Source organism: Rhea americana, unplaced genomic scaffold, assembly GCF_003343005.1.
Source record: "Rhea americana isolate MKP2758 unplaced genomic scaffold, rheAme1 scaffold_110, whole genome shotgun sequence".
NCBI lineage: Eukaryota > Metazoa > Chordata > Aves > Rheiformes > Rheidae > Rhea > Rhea americana.
The window spans coordinates 980767-1005796 of NW_028185151.1; the positions used below are offsets into that span (position 1 = coordinate 980767).

The 25030-nt window shown below is 38.4% G+C and overlaps 1 protein-coding gene across 1 annotated transcript in view; it reads left to right on the top strand.

The window, feature by feature from the left end:
• PTPRK (protein tyrosine phosphatase receptor type K) overlaps positions 1-25030 on the top strand; it is a 431918-nt gene that overhangs the window by 327938 nt on the left and 78950 nt on the right. Inside the window, exons 9-12 of the mRNA XM_085314395.1 lie at positions 6527-6829; positions 16859-16968; positions 17918-18119; positions 21063-21168. Of these exons, the coding sequence (XP_085170521.1) occupies positions 6527-6829; positions 16859-16968; positions 17918-18119; positions 21063-21168 (721 nt within the window). The remainder of the gene's footprint in view (positions 1-6526; positions 6830-16858; positions 16969-17917; positions 18120-21062; positions 21169-25030) is intronic.

Sequence of the window (25030 nt, forward strand, 5' to 3'; positions counted from 1 at the left end):
TTTCGACAAATGATACACTTTTATATAAAGCAATCTTAACTGAATTTATGGCGTGAGGGAACATAATCAGTATCTRTACAAAATCTTTTTTCATGATTGATTGCTAACTAATAACAAAAGTAGTAATTGAGAATAATGCAACTGAAATGGGCCAGTGAGGTAACGTTGTTTATTTGTTTCTTCTTATTGTGCTTTTGACAGCTGTTCTGTTCTTGATGATTTATGCTTTGTCTAGTGCTTTTCACTCATACCACTCTTATATGCTCTTATCAGCAGTCTTTTTAGAAGCGATTCTTTACAGCAGCAGGACCGTAACATTTTTTGAATTTTGGGAAYATTTTGTTTTTGAAGGACCTTGCATGAAGCAAGGAAGCAGCAGGAGCAACAGTGACATCRAAGAATAATCCTCTTTTATTTCCCACATGCCGAGGTGAGACTCGTCCTGGAAAGGTCAGGAGAAGCCGCAGGACAGAGTGGAGTGGCTCATTTTCTCCTGAAGTAAAGTCTAGGGAATTCCAGTGGCTGTTCAGACTGAGAATATTTGCAGAAGAATGCGGGCATATTTTTCCTATGTCATTTTTATTTTAGAATGTCAGGGCAAGATAATTAAAAGAGCCTCTGTCAGAAACACTTGCTTTAAATTACAAGGCTGCTATCTGAAATCAAATTGACTCTACTCTTTTAATATTTGTCATACATTTGCTTTTGTATATCAGAGTCTTTATTTAATATAACCCTCATATCCCTCTACTGTTCCCTCAAAACATAMATGAATTTATGCAATGCATCTCACCCTCCAAGACCTAAGTTTCTTGCAGTTAGTTTTCTCCTTCTGTGTCACCAATCAAATTGACCTGGGTTGCTGTTAAAATTAACATGAGTTTCAGTCAGTGTAGTTAAAATAGAAATATGAAGTCAGCTCCTGAGGGTAATGCCTTACTAGAAAGAGTTCAAGAGAAGAAAATCAAAAAAATCAACCTTGATTAAAGAGTTATATACACTGACAGTATACACTGAATGACAGTATATGCTGGTATTCAAGGAGCACTGCCTTTTTATCTGAAGAGTGTTCWTGTGCTTTAAAATTTGTCTTATTGTTTTCCATTTCTACAGTGTTTTATCTGCTGGTCASTARACCTATTCCCTTTCCCCCACCGATAARTGGAATTGAAACTGCATTGCAATCAACATTTAGGATTTCTGATGAAAGGTAGCAAAAGCAAAGGAACTTGCCAGACTTTGGTATCCTGATTCTATGGGCTTTTTGTCACAGCACTGAGACATCTGTTTTTCTCTRACTGACAGGAGGGTAATAAGTTTTATCATTAAAAATTGGTTCTGAGGAAATGCATACTCTGGCCTTATTTCTTTTGTATCTGTGAGGGCTTTTGTTTTCACTGCCATCTCTGTATAAATGAAGATAATCTCTACACAGAGGCTCAGATATTGACCTGTCATATCACGTGTTGCTTATCAAGCACTGAAGAAATTGAATTTCATTTTATCTGCTATCTGGAGCTTCATATTAAATTATCCTGCAGTTGAGAGGTGGTATGGGGTCAATAGGTTCTGTCTCTTTTGCCATCTATCCCTGGATTATTAACCTTTGGAGAATTACTAAAGCTGTTCTTTATTTTATCCTGTAAAGTTAGGTTAAATCTTCTTGATCCATAAWTTGTTGCAAGTGAATGCCACAAGCATGTAATGCACTAGTTAGTGCAGTTCCTGAATAGGGAATGAGGAACTGGTATAAATGTAGAGATCTCATCGGTTATTCTGGTTTCTTTTCTATTCTTTTGAATTCCTTGTAGCGCTTCTACTTTTTTAATTGGTTCAGGAAATGTAACAACAGTCAGACTGGGTGACAGGTCTGAGTTAGAGAGTGATAGCCAGTGTTCATGTGCCAAGAGATAAAGGGGATGAGGAGGAAGATAACTGAGTTCAGTTTTCCCAGCTGTTGTGAGCTGAAGGCAGAGAGAGAGGCCGGCTGTAAGCAGAGGCGGGAGTTTCTGGAGATCCGCAGGGAGGTTGTAGCAGCAGCAGCGTGGGCAGGAGGTGTTAGAGGTGAGTATGCTCTGAGGAGAGGTTAAAGAGGATGATGCTGTGGGTTTGATAGGGAAAATCATTATTGATGATTAACCAGTGTGACTACAGTGAAGGAGGAAAAGACATRAGGTGAAGCAAGGAGATATATTGATACAGATATCTATAATTCAGTAAACAGATGCTGACATTACCAACATGGGTGTCAGAAAAGGAGCACTAGCTAGCTAAGCTGGAAAGTGGCAGAGCTGCAGGGAAAAGTAGTTAATTCTCATTAAGATCATCTGCAGAGCTCTCTCCAGATGAAGTCAGTGGAAGTTGTTGTGGAGGACCCTGTGATAATGAATTAAAGCATATGGATATTGGTGAAGTGGTGGTCAAGGAAGGACAAAAGGAGGAAAGTTGAAGAAGGCAAAGGTATTTGTTGGGGGAGATATATGAAAAAAAACTGATTTTTCGTTCATTTAGCCTAACCTAAATTACTGTGTAACTACCATATTACCCAGTTGGCCCCTTCAGTCTGCATCTAGAACTGAGTTGAACTCTTCCTCCCTCAATCTCTCATATGAACACTGAATTACATGTTCTCACTGATTCAAAGACCAAAAACCAAAACCTCCCAAGCCCTCCACATGGCTTGTTGCCATGTTTCTCTTGGAGGACATGACTCTGCCAGTCAGGATGTTCCAGTTTAAGACTCTGAAATAGCCATGGAGTACTGAGTTTCTCTCAACAGCAGAAGTGCTTAAGCACTTCCTGCTGCCACCACGAAGAAGTGCCTCCAGTGTTAAATGCATTTTCTATTGGAGAGGAAGACTTGAAAAAATAGATTCTGAATAAACCCCCAAATTTTAAATGAAAAAAAAAAAAAGATTTGATGTAAAAAGTAATCCTCAAATGTGTTGCTTCACTCTAATTCAAAACTCAAAATCAAGAAACCTTTAAAAATGTTCCCCTCGTTAAAACAGATTCAGACTGTGAATTTTGGGTGTGGGCAAGTCACACAATTGTTTTTCAAATAACTTGTCCTTGTGCTCAGCTATTCACCTTTTACCTGGGCAGAGTTATCCTTTCAAGCTTGTTCTGCTAAAATYGGTGTAAACTTCTTTAAGAACAAGCTGGAGCTGAGTTGCTGGCAGGGGAGCGAGCATTTCTGTGCAACCACCGGGACGCGAAGCGCAAAGGCGATCTCCGAGCTGCCGGGGCCGATAGCCAGTGCTGTCCGGTGGCRGGAGCACCAGTGGCCTGGGAGCTGCCGGGCGCTGCTTAGTTTCRGCTTTGGCAGTAAATTGCCCTGTGGCTTTGTGCAAGCTGTTGACCTTTCTGTGTCTTTTCCTCGGCGTTGAGAAGGATTAAAAAATGCTTACCTTTCTCAGGGGGGCAATTGGTAAATTAACAATTGGAAAACATCAAGTGCTTTCTGCCATTGTTAGTGCTGTTGAAACTCCTGCARATAGGTTAAGAAATGAGTAGATACCTTGAGGGAGTCCTATTTCTTTCCTTTTTGGAAGGGGGGGTACTGGTTTTGTATAGATTAATTCAACAAGGCAGTGAGAAGTTGTGAGTTTGGATAGCTATATGCTTTAGATACAAGTTCTAGATATGAGTGAAATGGGAAAGKTGGGAAAAAAGCAAGTGGGAAGGTGGAATGTAGGTGAATTTACCAGAATTAGTAGTTTTGAAAGAATATCCATAGATCAGAAAAAAGTTGAAATGAAGTCAAAATAGGATTAAGAAAATGTTTCAATAAAATGCAATCCCTTAAGTGTTACGGGGGAAAGGGAGAAATGTCAAGTGAGYTCTTCCTTTTGTCCCCATCCACAATAAAATTATTACTAATGACATGCTGAGATTTTTGGGAAACCTACTAAAAAATTCAGCAGCCTTTCCTCAAGAAAAATAATTACTGGGAGATTGCTTTCTACTGAGGTYTTACAGATGGAGGCTTTGCGGTGTGATAATTTAAAACAATTAGACTTTACCTCCAGAGATCCCTGAGATGAAGGTTGTCCAAAGGCAAGGGTAAAATTTTGTTTTTAAAGCATCATTTTAGCAGCAGTGGGACAGTTGGCAGAGTTTACTCTGCAGACTATAATTACTATCTCAATATTGCAGAAGTTGGTTAATTTCTGCCAAAGAACGGAATAGTTGTGAGAAAGTGCGATCAYGCTCTGTCTTTCATTCTTTCCTTTTTGACACGTGAATAAAGGATGCTTTTCAATATCTCCTCTGATACTGTCATACATTTGTAAAGTTTGCATAGAATTGTAAAATAATTTTTTGCAAGATTACCAAAGCTCTTATTTTTTTTGTTCTTTTTTGAAAATCCTGTATGGCATAGTGGGAATGCATTTTAAGCCTTGATGTGAAAAAAGTGAGATGAAATTCAGTGCATTTTCTGTTACTGATGAAACTAAGCTTAAGACATTGGTTTAGAATTATTAATTTAGAAATTAATAGTTTAAAACCTCACAGCCAAATATCTGTTTTGAATTTCTAGTAAATTTTAAATTCAGGTTGGAATTCTGTCTGTAATAGAGCGGCGGGTTGGAGACRTAACCTGGATTAGTAGAATAAAGAGGGAATTATTAAATGAAGGATCAGTCGCTTTTAGAAAGAAAAATAAGCACACYGAACAATACTTCTTTGGCGAAGGAGATATATTTACTCTTCTAGGCCTCAAATTATAACCATTTCTTTTAGTGTCATTCGTATCAAAAAAGGCCAGTAAATTTTTCCTGTTCAGTGCTGCTCTTCCTCTGAGACACCTGAATTTGTTTTTTTTTTCTGTGCACTTGCAGTGGCTAAAGGAACGCTGATTGTCTGAAGACTCTTACTAGATCCTTCAGAAGACCTTCTATGTTGCTACTTTTTTTATGACTACCACACACCTATGTCTGCACTTGCTAAAGCACTACCCATCTTTTACTTTATAAAACTCCTTCTTTCTCCTTCTCTTCACGCCTCTTCTCTCTCAAGGACCTATTCAGTGGTATCTTTCAGCTTTCGATCTTTACTGTCACAATATAGAATACGTTCAGAAACCTACTGCCCAGCAAGTCTGTTTTTCCATTTGTATTTTTCACCATGTGTGTGGTTAATCAGCACTTAGGGCAAAGGAGGCATACATGTTCAAAATTCGGAAAGAGAAGGAAACAAACAAGCCTGATTTTTAATCCTTAACAGTCGTTGTGTTTCTAGAAATACCTTTATCCTATATTTAGAATTTTTTTGTTTTGGTGCTTGAAACTAAATGTTTGTGGTTTGTCTTGCAAACTGCATCCTGACTAGATTACACTGATKCACGTTTCCTCATTCCAAGATACCATCTGTGCTTTTGGCTGATTGTTAGCTTGGTTGGGGCTCTCATTTCATAAATGCAAGTTACACGGGAGAGTTAATCCTAGAAAGAGAAATCCTTTATTTCACTTGCTTGGATAATCTCAACTGGTCTGACCTTACACCAGCAAGGGCACGAAGCTGAAGCTGTACCTCAAGGAGGCTTTATTTTCTCTGGCAAACAACTATATGTTAGCAGGATATAGGGATTCTCTCAGTATAATCTAGTGAAACTCTAGTATATATAGTCATGGTCATGATTTTCATTGTGTAATCATTTTAATTAAGTTCAACAATAAAAGTTAGTCTTGCATGAGGAATGAATGTACTACAGAGACAATGAAAGATTGACGACAGCTTGGGGAGTATCACATATTCTGCTGGTGGAAATCCAACAGTGGAGAGCAGTTGAGCTTGGCTCAGTGATCACCAGCACAGAGAAAATCCGTGAAAAGTTATGGTGTTTGAAAGAAGGCAGGATACAACAGGAATATCCAAAAGCATTTTCGTAATATTTCTGAAGTTTTTTGTTTGGGTGAATTACCTTATTACTAAAATGATAAACATTAATTAATATCTGCATCATTTTTGTGACTGTTAGTTTAGTAAGGTAATTAGTGTAATTAGAATACAGCATTGCTTGGTGGTATCATAAATCATAGCGCAGTGAATGTTGGTTCTTCACGACTGTGATATATTATCTAATTTACTCAGGTAAAAAAAAGTTAAGGAGAAATCAAGAAAGGAAGCTAGTGGTGACAGCTCTTGGCTCTTGGTCACTCTTCTGGCATCTGCTGTCTGTGTTTTCAATTGCTTTGAATTGTTGCATTGTTAATTAAAAGTTCCTTTTTTTTTTTTTTTTTTTTTTCACTGTTACTAAGTCTTAATCCTTGGTTGAAACCTGCAAAGAAATGTTTCAGAAGAATGAAGTAAAAACATAGAGACTGTGACATTTTTTTTTCTTTTCCCCCTTCAGGGTACCTTGTACAAAGCATCCAGTTTGTGAATGGGTTTGTGTAAGTTTGTGTTTATTGAGTGTCTGCTTTGCTTCCATGTTTCTCTGCATATTACCTAACAATTTACAGCTCAGTACAAGCATGAAGAACATTAACAACACTTTTCCTCGTTATAATCTGTTTTCTAGAGCCTATGAGAACACCAAAAACCTTAAAGATCGCTGAAATCCAGGCCAGACACATTGCTGTGGACTGGGAATCACTGGGGTACAACATCACTCGGTGCCACACTTTCAACGTCACCATATGCTACCACTACTTCTGTGGGCACAACGAGAGCAAGGCAGACTGCTTGGACATGGACCCCAAAGCACCCCAGCACGTTGTGGATCACCTGCCTCCTTACACCAACGTCAGCCTCAAAATGATCTTAACTAACCCCGAAGGGAGGAAGGAAAGCGAGGAGACTATTATTCAGACAGATGAAGATGGTATGTGTAAATACTATTATGGAAATTATGTCTAAGTCTGCTCCAGACAGGTGGAAGGAAATGACTTTGTGTGTTATAATATGTCTCCCAAAGGTTGRAAGTTCTGTTCTATTAGTGTATTAATTAGCCCACAACAGTAGCTTTAAAAATATTTCAGCTGTCACTCTGCATATATTGCCCAAACTGACCATGTAGCTCAAGTCATACTGAGTATCTCTTGCAGGAAAGAGGAGGATGGGATCTCTTTCATTCAAAAAATATGCTATTGCAGGTAACAAGAAACATGTGATGGTGTTACCTGAAGGCTTTTGCAGAATATTAGGTATACTATTTGAAAATGGAATTAATTCTGTAGATGATATTTAAGTATTCAGTTTGATGTTAAGATTCTGTTCTATAAAACCCAATATATTTGAGCAATAATTTTATTTTAGATTGCATTATGTAGTATTTGTTAACTGTTTGAAAACACCCGGCAGATTAAAGTAATATTTTGACAACTCATCTTTAACTGCTCTTGATAAAATTTCATTGACAAGACAGCTTAACTTGCCTTAGTTGGGGAAAAATAAAGAATAGATGTAGATCTTGATGATGATATTCAATGATTAAACTATGAATCTTGATATAAAAGAAGCAAAAAGAGATATTTACCCTAACAGCRTTAAACCTGTGGAAGTAAAGAGCCATTTTAGTTTCCATATTTTTTATTTAGATTTCATTGAAATATTGACAACAACAAAATGAGAAAAGACACTGCTATAGGTTTAAAAAAAAAGATGATGGTGAGTGTTTGGACTAATATAACATGTAGATGCCTAAAAAGACAAAACTGAAACAARTACAGTGTGTTTACTTGCYTTAAAAAAAAAGGAGGGATGGGARGAGTGAGAATAGGTGTTYGCTTATGGGTAACAACCAAGGTTAGARTCTGGTGGCACTTTTTTATCATGCATTCAATATTACAAGAAATGAAAGAAGAATATGTTCACTGTTGCAATAAACGAGGRTGAACAGCTTATTAAATAGCCAGGGTATGAGGAGCTGTAGAGAACTACTGAGATGTAGAGAGATGTAGATGCATCATGTGAGGATTTATTGACAAATACAGAATTAGAGTATTTCATGCAAATCAAATTTTARCATTAGTCTTTATAAGGAAGTGCTGAATATAAGCCATAATGAATTCTTACTATATCTAGACATATATTCTAGATATTTATGATTGCTATTTTCCATGAGTTAAAAAAAAAAAGTAATATTGCTAGGTCTATAAATAATGGCTTTCTTTTTCTTTTTAACTGTATTTTAAGAAWGATCAGGGTTTCTGATAACCTTCATCCAGTTAGATGTGCAGAAATGGTGGCTGGTCATTACTGTAGTGTTTGTCAAGATCAGAKTCAAGTGCATATTCTTTGTCTTCTGTTTTTATTTTGGATTACTCATGGAAAATGATACTCACTAAGCAGGTTTTGGTCTCAGGCCARTATACCAGTGTGGTGTCTGTAAACTTGTCTAGACATAGTTTTGCTATTAGAGGTGTTTCCCTCKTAGTTTAAAAGAAATCTCACACAATGAGCAGAAGTTGCTACAGTAAACTATTTTAAGCAGGTGTGGTTTTCAAGGAAGAATTAATACATTTTAAAAGGCATCTATATTTAGACATGCTGCTAGTAATGATGCTCATGAGCTGAAAATAACCTCTTGTGAGTCTCAGTAATACTATTGGGAATAAGACATATTTTTTTTTTTTACAACTGTGCAGTCTAGTTTATGACTGTAAAATATATGTCCATTTTGTGATGTGTTTCAAGATGCAGCTCAAGATCGCATGCAGGCAATTAACAATAGCGAGGGCTCCTAACCGCTGTTTTCTTTTCTCATCTTCTGTCTTTTCCATTTTGCCCTTAATCTCTGTTGCTTTATCTGTCTTCCCCATACCTTTCATCTTCCTGTTGCTTCTCCTCTTCTTTGCAGCTCTCTCCTTGTGTTATCTCCCCTCCTCTTTTCTTCTCTTTCTTCGTTCCAGTCATCTGGTTTCATCATGCTTTTTAGGTGTTCTGCAAGGAGCTTTACACATTTTTGAACTTTTGGGATTCCCCAAACACAGAAGWTTGTGTACTTTTGTGGGGCTCTGGTGTGAGACACTGGATTTCTGGTTGTGTTTCACAAAGGTTCACAATTACATGATGCTGAGCAGCTGGGTTGGGGGCTTCCAGAAATGGTCAGACCTGTCAGACCTCTGTGCAGTAACTGAGCGGTGTGTGGCACCAGGAGCAGAATTAACTCAGGAAACAGTTAGTAGAAGGACCGAATACTTTTCTCAAGCTCTGCATCAGACCTTTGGCACTGTGAGGCTTTAATAGTGTTTAATTCAGTATCTGCAAGAAAGCAAAGCCAGAAAAAATCAGACAATCTGAAAATAGTGAAAAAATAGAAACTAAAAAAGAACCTGAAAAACAAAATTTCTGACTACAGCTAGCTTGGTAAATTTAAGTATTTTTATTTAAGTCAGATAGATGGAATTAATTTTTAAAGTATATTATAGTAATTTGAGAAGACCTGCATTCCACATAAAACGAAACGCTTGAGTGATGTATTATTAAACAGCTTGTACAGAAGGAAAAGCAGAGAATTTTGTGACTGATTTACAAGTCTTTCACTTTCTCACAGTCTTTCAATTTTGGGAGACTGCACATCGCTACTAAGATTTGGAACAAAGCTCTTTGTGAGTGCCCAAAGACTCAGGATTATCTGTGCCATGACAAGCACTCACCTGTTTGTAGTGCGTTATGTAGGAGGCTGACAGTGTTTGGAGGACTTGATAAAGGAAGACGAGAGGAGGGCTTGCACAGCCTGGGGAGCCGTACGTGCTGGGCAAAGACCACGTTTGGCGTTTTGAAGCTATGCAAACGGCAGTGAATTTATCACTTTGCATGAATGAGCAGAGCGTACACGTTCTTGAGGTAGTRTGTTGACAAGGGTACTCCCGACTCAATGGGATCTTTTTTAAGAGCAGAGGAAGGTAAATAGAATTAAAGCAAATAAATGGTTCTTTAATTTTTAATMGGGAAACAGATGCAAAGGACTCTGGATTAGCAGGAGTGGTGACATTAGCTCTGTGAAAGCAGCTACAGAGAAAGCAAATGCTGAAACTCATGATATTCAATGATGATTTTATAACTAGTAAGGGAGTCTGTAAGGTAGCAGCAGGCAAAAAACTAATTGAAAAAGCTCACTTGTAATAGGATAAGTACCCATTACTGGTTTAAAGTATACCAGAGCTTTGGTCTCAACCAAAGGACATACTCATTGAACACAAATCAGGCTTCCTGATGTTTCAGAGCGGATGGCTCATTCGGCTCTGTGTAAAGATATCTAGAGATAAATGTAGGGTTTTAAACACCAAGTGTCCCACTCCTGGGAAAACTGCAGATATGTCATCAATCTAGTAAACAGCAGAGGAAAGGAGTAAAAGTTACAGTGATAGGACAAAAACTAAAAAATTAAAACGCTTTGTATACTGTCCAAAGGTGTGAAAAGGTAATACCTTCAAGCAAATGCAAGAGGGAACGTTTTATGGAAGTAGTTGACATCCACTATTTTTCCATGTTTGAAAGCAGGGCTGTAAGTTGCCCTTAGAAAAAAGTAGAATATATATGTTTTTTCACATTCAGTTCATCGTTTGCTATGAGAAGCATTGTTTCCTTTATGTTTTTTCAAGCTGTTCTGGCACCCCAGGAAAATACTGGGGGGAAAAAAGTAGAAAAAATGTTTTGATCTAAGGAGGTAAACAAACAAAAAAAATGCTTCCAGGAGCTTTGGAAAAAGATAGAAGTAGAACTCTACTAGTAACATTGTAAAAGTAACAAAAATAGCACACCTGGGAGAAAAGTTAATGCAGCAAGATGAACAGGCAGTAYGTCTGATGCAGTAAAGGAGAGCTACAAAGATTTCTTGAAATGGCAAACTGTCTCAAAAAATATGTAACTAATCGAGCTGAGTGACAAGTACATGGATGTCAAGTGGATGTGGTATACTAATTTTATTGGAAAGAAAATGACATATGGATACAGTTGATAAAGAGAAACCGATGACTTAAAAACTCTGGTAAAAGATACAGTTTTAAATTGTCCATAAGTGCCTCCACTCAAGACATTGACCTCAGCCCTTGATCAAAAAGGGAGACTAGTGACCTACATGCCATGAGCAGTGGCAAAATCTAATATCAACATAGTCAAATAAGGAAGGAAGCTTTACATCGTTAGCACTAGCAAATGGAAACTCATCATAAATGACCTTCTGCCATTGAGAAATGAGCCAGTAAAACCTATTTCTCTTTCAGTTCATGAAAATAACCTCAATTATTTTTTTCAGATGCGTAGGTAAGATTTGCTAAGGAAATACAATTCTGAGAGATAAAAAAGCGATTGCAGAAGGACGCTCGAGCACTTCAAAAATACAGTGGAGCAAAGTCAAGAGCTACTTCAATCACATGCTAGTTTGAATTCATTCTTCTTTTTCTGCCTTGCAAAATATCTGTTTGGTCTCACACTGCTAAGGACRATCTCTGCAGAAAATGTTCATTGAGACAGCTCAGTAGCTATCCTCCRCTATCAGTTTAAGACAGAGTAAACAAGGTTTTTTTAAAGACATCAGAAAAAATGGCTTGAGAGAAATTAAGGAAAACATTGAAATTATTAGTTATTCAAGTCAGTCAGAGATTTACTTTAAGCTTACACTGAATGAACAACAAATTAAATAAGCTGCTTAAACATATTGTAGACACTGGAAATACAATCTAGGTTTTATATTAATAGCTCAGGGAAAATTGGCCGTGCTACACAATTATTTACACTGACTGAAACAGCTTCATACTTTCATTTCCGTTAAACACCTAACTAGACTCTTTATGGCTGAAAAAAGTGATACTGCTCATGAGATTCTTTTTGGAAGTGGTGTGTTTGAGGTAGTAGTGCCTGAAAGTAGGCCGAATTAGTGGCTATTTGTTTAAGCAGTTTGCAATGGAATAGAGGTTACACTTGTGCCTACTAGTTACCACTGCGCCCAACCTCTGTGCGGGTTGAAAACAGCAGCCGCATATTGAACTGCATATTGTTATGGAAGTCGTAGGTTACCATTTTATGAGTGTGTGATGTTATCTTGCCCCTAAGTGGCTAAACGTTTCCAAATTCAGGGAAAGAGGAGGACAGAAACCAGCATTTAGTAGGAAACGGCTTTAAGCAAAAATCTGCATTCAGGCGTAGGCGATCCAGCCCTGGAATTCAGCAGACCCAAAGCTGACTGATTTATCCCTGTTTGACATTTTGCACTGGTGTCTGTGGTGAGTCCTGGCACCTCTGAGACTAATTAACCACTGTCAATTAGCTTCGTTAGTAGCTTCGTTGCAAACGTTTAAGCATCTATATTCGCTACGTTAATAATTTTATGTTGGGTGGGAGGTCCTAGAGCCTGAAAAGCCGCAGGCGCGAGCCAGTCGCGGCAGATTTCCGTAAGGCAGATGATAACGTGGGGCACCGCAGGCGGGCTCGAGCGGCGTCCCCGCGCGCCGGCAGCCTCCGCCGGGCTCTGGGCTTTCCCTGCGCCGGTGCTGCGGGAGGAAGAGCCTCAGCTACCCAGCCGGTACCGGAGAGCAGCGGGGCCGTGTGTGAGACTATCGATACTCCATCGGCTTGCTTCTCGGTAGCGCAGTACTTCACTGCAGATGGTGTAAATCGAGTGTTTTCTGAAGAACTCACTTTTATGACCTCCTCTGGTATAAATACAGTAAAGACTAGTAATTTCTGACAGAGCCGTTCTGAATTTATTCTTTTTTTTTATTATTATTATAACACGGCATACAGGTACAATGGTAAATCTTAGCCTGTTTTCCCCCTGGATAGAGTAAATGTAATGGTGAGCCGTTTTAATTGCTTGTAACACTTAAATACGAGAACAGATTGACTTTTACCTTCTCCTGAAAGTGAACATCTACCTTTAGAGGAGGACTGTAAGTTTCTTGCTGATGCACTTTACATTTTGAGTACCACAAAGGAATTTTTCCCACTATAACTATGCATATATCTCCTTAAAGCCTTCGCTGTAGAGCATAATAATACTCTGCATGGCTTTCACAGTGCATAATAATAATAAAAATACTCTGTTTACATGCACTTTCATTATTTTGTAGCAGGAAAACTAAAGCAATATAAATCCATTTTTATAGTGCTTGGTGTCAGTTAATACATTGTTCTTCCAGAAGTAATGTACTGTAATATAAATTCCCTGTTAAGTTGGTGCAGAACATGGTTTAACTGACACTATTTATGAATAACAATTTATTTGTGGCTGTGACATAATTTAATGCAAAAATTTATTGCTCTAAAATGAATTGGTCTAATGTMAGATTGATGGATTGTGATTTTATTATGCCTAATATTTGTAAAAGTTTGCCATACTACCTGCACATAGAAGAAAAGATTATCAGCTATTCACGATACAAATATATAGCTTCATTAAAAGGGCCCTGGAGATGCATGTAAATCCTGAAAGAAGAGCTTGTGATGTTTTCACTATAAATCCTTGCTGAAATTCCCTTTGAATTTGTTTTATGTTACTTCTGTATGTGTCTTACATCTCATACACACACATATATATATTTCTTTAGGAAAAAACATTTCTTGCTTAAGCTACAGGTCTCCTGTGAAAATCATCATCCGGTTAAAACTGCCTAACTGATTTCACTTCTTTAGGTATGTGTAAATCTTGACTTGCTGGAAGTTTAACATAGAATAATGTATATCGAAGCAAGAACATGCCCTGTTAGTGTTGCTGAAAGCCACGCTTCGTAAGATCGATAGGTGGAAAGAAAATCAATGGGACCAGAATCTTTTTAAAGAAATGGTTCAGAGGCCAAATTTGAGATTCCAACTCCTGTAAAAGCTACTTACGTTTTTTAAATTACTCTGGAAACTGGCCATTCGTAGGGAATCTTAAGTAATCTACTTCGCTTTAATATACACTTGCAGGAGTCTTTCGTGGTTTAATTTAGTATTTCCTATTCATAGCTACGAAGGGCGAAGCGAGAGCTTGCTTGGAAAGTGGGAGCTGACAAGGCAGCTAAGAAGTACGGTAGTGAGCTCTCGGGGCTTGGGACAGGCGTGTATGAGCTTCTAGAAAAGCTATTTCATCTTTTGGGCTGTTTGTGATGAGGCTTCTGAAAGCTGTTAGCAACAGAAAGATAACATTTACCTAACTGCGTGTCACCTGAGTGCTTGCTAAATATTATATAAAAGGGAAGGCTTTTAACGCTGCTTTTGAAAGAAGCAGCTTGAAGTTTTTCCTAAGACCTTAGGGTCCCTCCAAGAGTCTTAGGGAACAGACGGGAAAGTGGCTGCCTAAGTGGAAAGATGCATTTTGAGTTTTCAAATTAATGTTGCCTAGAGGTTTGGTTAGTTTTCTTTTGTTTAATACTTTAACTCTTTTTTCTTATTATTTCTATGTCTAATACGGGCCCTGAGGACTAAGACGTTCTATGATAAAATCACAAATGTGTCAGTGTGTGTGTTACTCGAACTAACCTAACCGATGAGTTTGTGCACTTGCCCACAGACACTGTGTTCTGCGAGGAAATTCCTTTACTTCTTTTTCTCTCTTTCCTCCCTTCCCTTTGTCCCTTTGCTGAAACTGTGCAATAAAAGGCATTTTACTTCAGTTGAACTGGAAAATGGAAGGGAGGAGATAATTTCAGACCCACCAAAATATGTCCTTCAAAATAAAACTTTTCATTCCCTTTTCTAGGCATTTGGAGTTTTGTTTGTAATTCCAACAGGACTCTTGAATAGTTGCAGTTGATCCCAAGCTTCATTTTTGGATGAATTTGTGGGTTGTGGTGAGGTGTGTGGTAATTACTGTTCTCTGTTTCTGGGCACTTGCTCTCCTTCGCRTTCTGACCTTGTTTTTCCCAGAATTGCCAGCAAGATGATCGTTGCYGTGCTGGCTTTTGTTCTTGTGCCCTTCTTATGCCAGTGGGAAGAGAAGCATGAAACTAAGCGGGATCATGTAGTTCCAGTCAGTTTAACATTGCTGCTGCCACAAGCAAAGAATTTTATAGCGCAGGAGAARAGAACACGGTCGTGTGATGCGATGAGCCTGTAGGCTTCCCCCACTGGGAGATTGAAACAGAAATACAGCCTTCACGCAACCCAAAGCCCTACACAGCCCTCCACCCAGTTTTAGCTGAATAGAAAGCAACACAGAGTGTTTTTGCGGGTTTTTGAGAATTGGGTCTRTTTTCTTTTTACTTCAAATGCTTTAACATGCTTTAATAGCGAATTCCTTGTTCTGTGTGCATGCCCCAGTGCCATCATGTGCTCTCACACRCAGACGCGTGCGTGCACACGCAAACGTGTACCCATCCTCTGGGGAAAACGCCCATGCATCGKAGTGTGTTCATGACGCAGAGAGGAAAACGGTAGGGCGTTCCCACGGAAAACAAAGCGATGCCTCCAGCAAAGCTGTGAAGGCGGCAGACAGCACAGAGGGGCTGTCGTGGCTTATCAGCCCTTACCCACTACCCGCTCTGCRTCAGTGCGCTGAAGCAAAACAGTACTGTATGATTTTAGTTAACTTCTCCTAAGTCTTTGCTTAACAGATGGACAAACAGTTTCTATGAAGCTCTCATCTGTTTATTTGTGGGCTTCTTTGACTCCATGAATTTGTTATTAATGTACCAAATTACGTTGCTTGTACCAGGGGTCAGCTCATCATTTATAGTTTCTTGCAGATGGAAATAAATCCTACTACTGGGACAGACCGCTCAATCCTTGGTGCTGCTAATACAGTGCCTTCCACTTCCTTTCATCCAGTAATTTTTAATTTATTTTTAGTCTGTGTAAATCTTCAATATGCTTTGAAAATTATTATACAGGAAATGTCATGTGTGAGGCTCAGTGAATGTTGCATTGAAGAAAATAAACTAATTAAGAAGGGAAGAGAAATATATATCCTCATATTTAAATAGAGGTGACAGGTTGAAAGACTGCAGGTTTGACAAGTTTGGCTTTTGGGGGAAGGGATTTGTTGTGTTGGTTTTGTTAGTTATTTTCTGGAAATGCGCTTAGCCTTATCCCTCTCTTTCAAAATGTATGTCTCCAAATCTAGGCGAGTTTCTGTGGTTAAAAAGGAACCAYATGTATAGGGAGAAATATTTTGTAAGCTGAAACAGGAGATAGCAAAGTGCTCRCATCTGGTGTTGACGAGATTACCAGGTACTGTGAATCACTCAGGCAAAGGGGCCTGAGATGACATTTTAAACTTTTTATTACAGCAGGGACATTGGTTACATTACAATAAGAAAGTAGGGTCATCTTAATATGGTTCAGTTCAAAGCTTTGAAAATATCTTTTATTGGAAAGGTTTGAAGTAAGCAGTTTTGATCCTTCTGCCGCATGAACGTTTTAGTCCTTGAAAGAAGTGGCAGCTGAGCTGCTGCGCTTTCCCCACTCCCAGCCCCCTTTTTAAACAAAGATTTCTTTTTAATACAATGGATCATAAGGTGATGTGGCTGAAAACTGTTTTGTGAGCATCTCTCTCATTTGGAAGATGGTGTATAACATATGCTGTCCTGACCTTTGATTTTCCTTTTTAAAAGGATTTTAAAACCATGTAGTCCATGTCCTTAGATGTGCTTATTACTGAATTCAGTGATGTTCCCTGAACACCTGAAGTCAGAATCTAGCTTGAACTATTTCCCCCGGCAGTATTACAAGACACTTTGACTTTGCATAAGGTCTTTGAAAACCATATTTGGGGATAGCATTCCAACTTCTTGCTCTGTCTGCTCTGTGAATGACAAAATCCTCTTTGAAGTGCATTTTCATACTCTCTACCCCCCTCTTTTACATGTGACTGGATGTTAATAAGAATTGCTCCATGTTGGCTTTTGGTTTTCATAGGATGGTCTGCCATCTCTTTAGTAGGTCTGTCTCTTGAATTTCCTATTTTACTAAAGTTTTGTTTTGTTTGTAGTGCCAGGCCCCATCCCTGCCAAGTCAGTGAAGGGAACTCCTTTTGAAGATAAGATCTTCCTCAACTGGAAGGAACCCGTGGATCCGAATGGCATCATTACTCAGTACGAGGTAACTGCCCAAGAGCATGGGGTAGAGCTGGGAATGGGAGAAGAAGGGTGGCTGATGGTAGGCCTCTGCTCTGTAAGCAGCTGTTATATGCTACTACCATTTAGAGAGGACTGGAATTCCCTAGTGACTAAGATTTCAAAATTCATAATTACAATGCAGACATTGTTGGCTGACTTGTAAAGTAGCTTTAGCATCGGAGTGTATCGGATGTTGCTACCCACATGTGAGTTGCTCATTTTAAAAGCCTATATTATTAGTATACATCCTTCCAAAGCCAAGACAGCCATGATCTGTGGAACTTGCTTGTTGGAAGAGAAGATTACACAAAAAGTAAGATGATTATTACATTTTTAAGCATTGCGAGATATTCAGATATCAGTCTTGAAGGAAACCTGCATATGTATTCTATTTAAAGTGTATTTAGTGTGTGAGCCTTCTGGGGACCTGTGCAGGAGACTCACAGGAAACATTTTTAAAATGAACAGATTGAGGAGCAATCACCATCCTCTCTATCACTCCTTTTTTAAGGAAACAGAATAATTTTGTGTAGCAGTGACTTACAGGAAAAAGACAAACCAACTGACACTAGACTGTTTTGGACAGCATTTAAGCAYGATTATTAGAACACGAGGGCAAGGTATTACAGGAAGTGAAAAATAAAGGGTTTTTGGTGGAGGTTGGGAGGATTGGGGCAGGGGCTAACTTAAACGCTACACTAAAAATTTCTATATATGAACTAAAATCAGGAGGAAAGAGAAAATAGGAGGAGTATGTGTATGCCCTCACAAGTGAAGCGGACTATACAGTAATACATACCAAGTTCTCTTGGTATCCCCAAGATAGTTGTGAAACTTGGTGAACATACGACTTTTCTGTCCTTTCCATCTTAACAAACTTAATCATTGTGCCAAAAACTGCAACAAAATTTGAGGAACTTTCATTTTCACAGGTCAGCTATAGCAGTATACGGTCATTTGATCCTGCAGTTCCAGTTGCAGGACCTCCACAAACCGTGTCAAAGCTCTGGAACAGTACACACCATGTCTTCTCACACTTGCACCCTGGTACTACTTACCAGTTCTTTATCCGTGCAAGCACTGTCAAAGGGTTTGGACCAGCCACCACAATCAATGTAACAACCAACATTTCAGGTAAATAAATAAATAAAGGAAATATATAAAGCTGGGAGATGGGGAGAATGTTCACTGGTTTTACAAACTTTTCTGGTAAGACTTGAAAAATCAGGTGATTTTAGAAAAAGCCTGTCATATTCTGAAAGCAATTTTAACATTAGTGAAAATGTTTTTGGGTGCATTTTCCTAACAGTAGTATAAATTCTGGGATAAACTCTTGCATCAGGTGGAAACTATACACCCACAGTTTTTGAATGTTTGATTTTGTATTATACTATGTTTTCATCCAAAGATTTAAAAGGGCTTTACAAACTTTAACTAACTGAGCCTTATAGCACTCCATAAGCTACTAAATACTATGTTTGTTTTGCAGATTAGTAAAGTGAGATGCAGAAAATTAACTGACTTACTCAGAGTGACACCACTTAACAGCAAACAGCTGTAACAGAATTTATTTACTCACTCTTCTTGCTTTATGCTATACAGCTGTCTAGTGTCATTCTGCACAACTGATACTTTTTACAAAGCAATGTGTACATTTGTGCATCAAGATTGATGCTGCACACAAATGTACTGAAAATTCTAGGGAAAAAAAAGAAAGTCATGTGGAACGTGTTAGTATTTTTATTTTGTTAAATTTCTGTATTCTCAAAGAATAAGCTGGTATCTTCTGTATTTGATAGCAGTAGATAAGTCAATGCCATATCTAGAGAGACTGCTGATCTGACAGAGAGACAGGACGACTCCAGAACTTAGCAGAGAGTGGAGAAGGAAGTCATTTAAAAAAGTGAAATAGCACAAAGTATGCTATTTCCCTTATTACCTACAATAATGAGACTTAAATTTTTCTAGAAAGAGAGATTAGTACTGTGTTGGAGTATATCTAGCATTTCAGTGGGAAACCCTGCTCACCCGGTCAACTTACCCAGTTTTCAAAAACATCCACATAAATCAAAATGTGAGAAAACTGAATGCACAGCTTTCTGAATTGAACTGTGCAGCAAGTTAAAATCTACAGTTGTAGCTGCCTGGAACAATTTGTGGAATTCCATCATGGCCTATCATGGCCAATTAGTTTTTCTTCTCTCAATTAATTCCACATACACACACACACACACACAAAACCCAAAAACAAAACAAAACAAAAAAAAAACCTAAAAACCGAGCATTTCTTTTCACTGAGCTATTAGACTATTTTGAAATCTAGTATATTACTCTGATTTTTGTCAGGTCTTTCTGTTTCTTCACAGCAAATTCTAGATCACAAGCTCTTGAGGAAAGTCCAATTAATGGCRTACATGTGTACATGTCATCTAATTATGAAGTTGACCCTCTTTGTAGGGGAAAACAGTGTAACTCTGTGTAGTATCTTGATAATATGTCTATTGCCCAGATGTATCACTATTTTGAGAAATAAGCACCTTCACATGTTTGGATTATTCAACGTGTTGAGGTTTCCTTAGATATGTCCTCTCTTTCCAACCAGAAATTTTAGGGATTTGATATATTTTTCTAGAATCCAGTCTGCTGCATTTCCCAGGCACAATAAGGGGCCATACTAGTTGGTAAAATACAATTATTAGGAAAGCTTAAAAGAGGGCTATGACATTCTTCCTGTCTGAATTTCACCCTGTTATTTTTTTATCTTCCTTTATGCAAAACTGTTGTCTAGTATTGCTCCGCACAACTGATACTTTTTACAAAGCAATGTAAGTGTTTCAGAAATTCTTTATTTCAATGAGGAATGAAGAGATTCCTTTCAACCAAACTTACAAGTGATTACCATGATCCCAGTGATCATGGGGTAAATAGTAATTTATAAGTGAAAATTCAATAAATAATAAGATTCTSTAAGAAAAGAGCAATATTTTTGTGTGTCTGGGATCTGGGACTAATGAAACACTGCTTTTAACCTTCCATTGTTCTTCTTTTGATATATTATCTTAAAATTATTGTGACTTAAATGATTGATATCCTGCTAGTAAACATCTTTAATGTGATAATTCATTTTAAAATACACTGATATCATTTAATAAGGGTACATCTGCATGTTAAAAAAATGCAGTTAGTTTTCAACTTTTTGAAAATCAGTATTCAACAGAAATCTATTATTTTCAGAATCACAGAAAATCCTCTTTCTTTCCTTACACTAGAGCTGCCATTAGCAACAGCATTACCAGTAAGGTCTGTGACAGGCTTGTGGAGGTGGATTAAAATTCGGTGACTGAAGCTATCGCCTACCCCAGCCATCCAGCCCAGAACAAATATTGCTGCCCTGAAGGCCTAACAGCCTTTCCATTAGTGAATTAGTTCCTGAACTACTTCTAATTTGGCTTTGATTTTATTTTATTTTTTAACACGCTGGGCTGAAAACTGCAGTGGTTCAGAAACTGGTTCGTGAATGGATCAGTTGTCCATGGTTAGAGCAGGAAGGAGAAATGGGCCTGGGAGCAGATTCACCCATCTAGTTTTAATCCACAGATTCACATCTGTTACTGCCTAGTTCTCCTGCAGTCTAGTTAGTATTGGTCTGGTCTCTCTTGAGAGCTAAAAGGAGATGTTAAAGGCTGCTAAATTGTTGGAGAATCCAAAATGGAGGAAATAGAGGTTGCTCTTGAAGACATACTTGCTTGAGAGGTACCCAGAGAGAGAGGCAAAAATGGGATTTTATAGTTTCGAGTTTCCTCCCTCCGTTCCTATCCTTCTTGAATAACCCTGTCTAACTGAATAAGTGTAATGATTTGAGTGGGAGTAGTTAGGGATAAGGGTTATCAATTGCTTGTGAAGTCCCAGCTATGCACTACTGAAAGACTGTGCCTGCCTGGAAAATCGTTAAAAAGACTCATATAGCTAGTGAAGATCATGGCTTTGTACAATTCCGTGAACAACCAAAATCTCATGAAAATTCAAAATGTTTTCACTGATTTCTCATTCTTTTCCTTCCCACTCACCATTAACCAGCTCCCACTTTACCGGATTATGAAGGCATCGAYGCATCCCTCAATGAAACTGCTACCACAATTACGGTACTGTTGAGACCAGCACAGGCCAAAGGTGCTCCTATCAGGTAAAAAATGCAGGAAGAGATTCTGTATTTGATCATATGTTGCTTAGCAGCTAATAAAGCTGTTCATTTCCAAGCAACATTCCTTTGACATTGCTGTTGTTTTACTTACCTAGACTGAGTCTACCAATAGACCTGTAATTAATAAGAGAATATTCTCTATGGTTTTTAAAGATATTCATGACTTGAGTCATCTGGCTGGCTGTCCTGCTTAATGTAAGGGCCCCAGGACCRCCTCCTATCCATTATCATTTCATTTTACTTTCTCTTGGTGTCTCTGAAATACGAGGTTAAAGGTATTTGTCAGAAAGTGGATTTGAAAATAACACTTCCTCTGCAGTACTTCAAATCAGCTATTTTATAGCATATATGTATGATTGGAAAATTGGAAGCTTTGAGGAAATGGGGGAATAATAGTCAGGAATACAAACTATTTGACCTTTCTTCTCTCGGAGTGCTTCTTATTAGAAATCACATAGCAAGCTATTAAATTTTATTTGGTGCATCCCATAATCATGTTTAAATGTTTCATTTATGTTAACTTTGAGGGGTCTTTCCCTTTCTGCTCTCTATTGAGAGATAATATAATTCTGTTTGCAAAGAATAATCTATATCAAAATTTTTGTGATGTTGTTTGATTCCATTTGTGTTTTACCGATACTGCTGCATCAGGAAGATTCCGCCACAGGATGGACTAATTGGGGGTTCATTAACCACAGAGTATTGGAACATTTTCATGCTCTTAGCCTTGTGACACTTCAGAGAAATACAGGCTAATGCATTTCATCCTGTGTTATGTAAGTCAGTTGTTATGGCTCAGCTGATGTTGAGTAATGTGCCCAAGCCCTAAAAGTACAGGAAAATAAACTGTTCCTCAACTCTCATTTTATTAACATGTTTTCCCTGGATATCATAGGATTGAGTCACATACCCATAGTCATTTCTGTACGCTCACCCTACATTGTTTCATAGGTCAACATTTCAGTATTTCAGGTGCCTAGGTACAGAGGCACTCAAAGTGGAGCATAAGGAGGTTTCCCTTGAGAGATCCTTATGATTGATAGGACCAAGTTATTTATTTTTATCCCTTGTTAAGTGATCATCCAGATTCATCCCTCTATAGGAGATACTGAGTTGTTATATTCATAAATAAAATTGTAAGCCCATACATCGTTAGTTTCTGAAAGATTGCCTGAGAGGAAACCTAAGATCCTTTTTTTGGTGGGAAGAATGCTAAAATGATTGCATTCASTACAGGACTTAGAATCCTAAAATAGAGTTTATGTGGAGGTGATACAGTAGTAACCAGACCTGTGATCTGAAAGTGCTCCCAAGTTATGCAGCTGCTTAAACTCACTACTCAAATACTACGTTTTTGTGCCTGGTTCCCTGAGGGGGCTGATCTGGTAGCCTCCAGCCGYGACTGGGATCTGCTGAGGGTGGTGCGTGCAGATCTTTTCTGCACGCGCTGGAGTGCAGCGAATGTGTGCGGGGAGCAGTGGTTTCCTGCCTTTGGTCCCGTGGCTGCCCCCGAGGAGGGTTAATCGCACRTCCCAGGTTTCTGCCCCGGGGATTTCTCTCACGGGCTGGTGGAAGGATGAGATGTGGCTAGACACTTGCATGTACCTAGCACAGTGAGCTCCGGTGCCGCCCCGTTGTACTTGCCAGCAAGTTACTGACTGCAGAGCAGACCTGCACCACGACACCCCACATTTAGGCTCTCARAATGTTCCTTACAGCCTCCTCCTCAGTTGTATAGCCTGACTTTGTCATTGCGACCTAGGGAAGCAGTAGAAAGGACCTATGAATTAACCACTAACTGATAATTTAATAGAGAGAGTTTGATAGATTATTAATAACTGTTGTTTTGAGTATGTTGTCAGAGGCATGCATCTTTCTTCCTGTCTCACTTCTTTCCGCTTTAATTAATTCCTAAGAGATTCCATTAACATACTAACATCAGGAGACCAAGGAAATAAGCCCTTCACCAAAACCAGAGAGCTGAGTTTTATTCTTAAAACAAATACTATAATGAATTGCAGCTAGTTTTAGAACTAAATTAGATTGGAGAGTGGACAGCTCTGTGTTAAATTAGAGGCACCGTGGGCAATCCAGAGACTGTCGTGGTGGCCATGAACTTCTGAATGCTTGATGTGATGGAGGTGCTGTTCAGACATATAATATGTGGAAAGGGGATCACTGTGTGCAGAGAAAGAGCCAGAATTAAAACCAGAGTTGCATTATGGTCCTCCTCAGTTGCTAGTCTTACAGTCACATTCATTTTATATATAAAATACACTGTATTCAGTAAAACATTGTTTTTTATAAATACTTATTATCAGTTGGTTGGAAAAAAATAATAGAACTTCTTTCACTGACTTTTTGATCGTTACTGCTCAGGAATAACGTGATGGTGATGAAATAATAATAGCACATGATATTTAATTGGCTCTATACTGACCTATGCTCAATAAAGAGAATTTAAACAAAATAGTAAAGCTAAATATATGATACACTAAGAGGAAAAAGAGATTGATGTATTCCTTGCCAAGGATGTAAGAATTGACTTTAGTATAAAAGTGAGGGAGAGTAATACTTAATACACAACTCTACATTAGTGGCCTGTGAACTTCATATACTCATACCAAGTGCCCCAGGTGCAAAGCCAGCCAGGAAAGATTTTTTTCGTTGTTTCTCAGCAACAATGTATAGTGAAGACTGATATGATATACCACAGGCAGATACTGTACAAAATTACAGTTTATATATACATTTTACATACTTAAATGAAAATAGCAGCATGAAAGTTTTCTCTTTTAGAATATTGCCAAATGTTGTTAACCCATATAGTGTGCTGGTTACTGTAAAAGTGTAGCCAAATCCCCAAATAAAAAGGTTGGTTTTCAGATCTGAAGTTTAACTGATGTGCATCAAAGCTTGGTGAACCTTTCCTGTCCTCATCAAAATAATGTCATCTCTCTCTCTCTACACAAACTTCAAAAGTAATTATGGAATAAAGAAATTAAAACCTGTAGCTTACATTGCGAGCTCTTTATCTGACTGAAGCAGTGCAAAAGCAAGCTAGCCAATGTCATCACTTTTATGACCACCATTCATGGTTTGGATTGGTTTTCAGTTTAAATAATGACCTTAATCCAGAAAGATTCTGAAAATCCAGCCCGTGATTTGCAGCTGTTTTATTCCTTGTTCCAAAGGAGGAGTATTCTCCAGGGAATGCACAGGACATTATCTTGTCCCCTTTGATGACGTTATGGATACTGCAACCCATTACATTTCAGCAGCATTTCAATGGGGGTATGAAATGTAGCCCACTGAAATTCTGAATTGATTCARTGGGTTTCACTGAACTTTATGCCGGTTTTAGCGAAACTTTACTCCAGTCACACTGCAGTAGCATTTCCACAAGAAGCCTGTCTTGCCATCTTAATGAATGCTACTAGGCAGGTGGGAAGAAACACATCTCCTTGCCTGCTACTGTGATCAAGCAGAGAAGGGACTCAGATCTTGGTCTCTAACATCAAACTGAAGAGGCTGGCTTATTGAAGGGGGTTTGTTTGTACCCCATCCTCTAATACCGCAAGCTGTAGAAGGTTAAAAGATCACTTTGTCTCATAGCAGTAGGCCCATATTAAACCAGACAAACAGAAAGCTTATAGTCTTTTATACTATTTTGCTTTTACAAACAGAATTATACTGTAATCAGGTTTTATTGTACCTCTGCATCAAGACAGCCCCCAGGAAACAGATGTTCCTTAACCTAAGTGAAACCTATGGGTGACTGTCAATCGCTTCTTTAAGACACTCCATGCCATTGTCATCACCATTGTAAACCTGACGATAATCA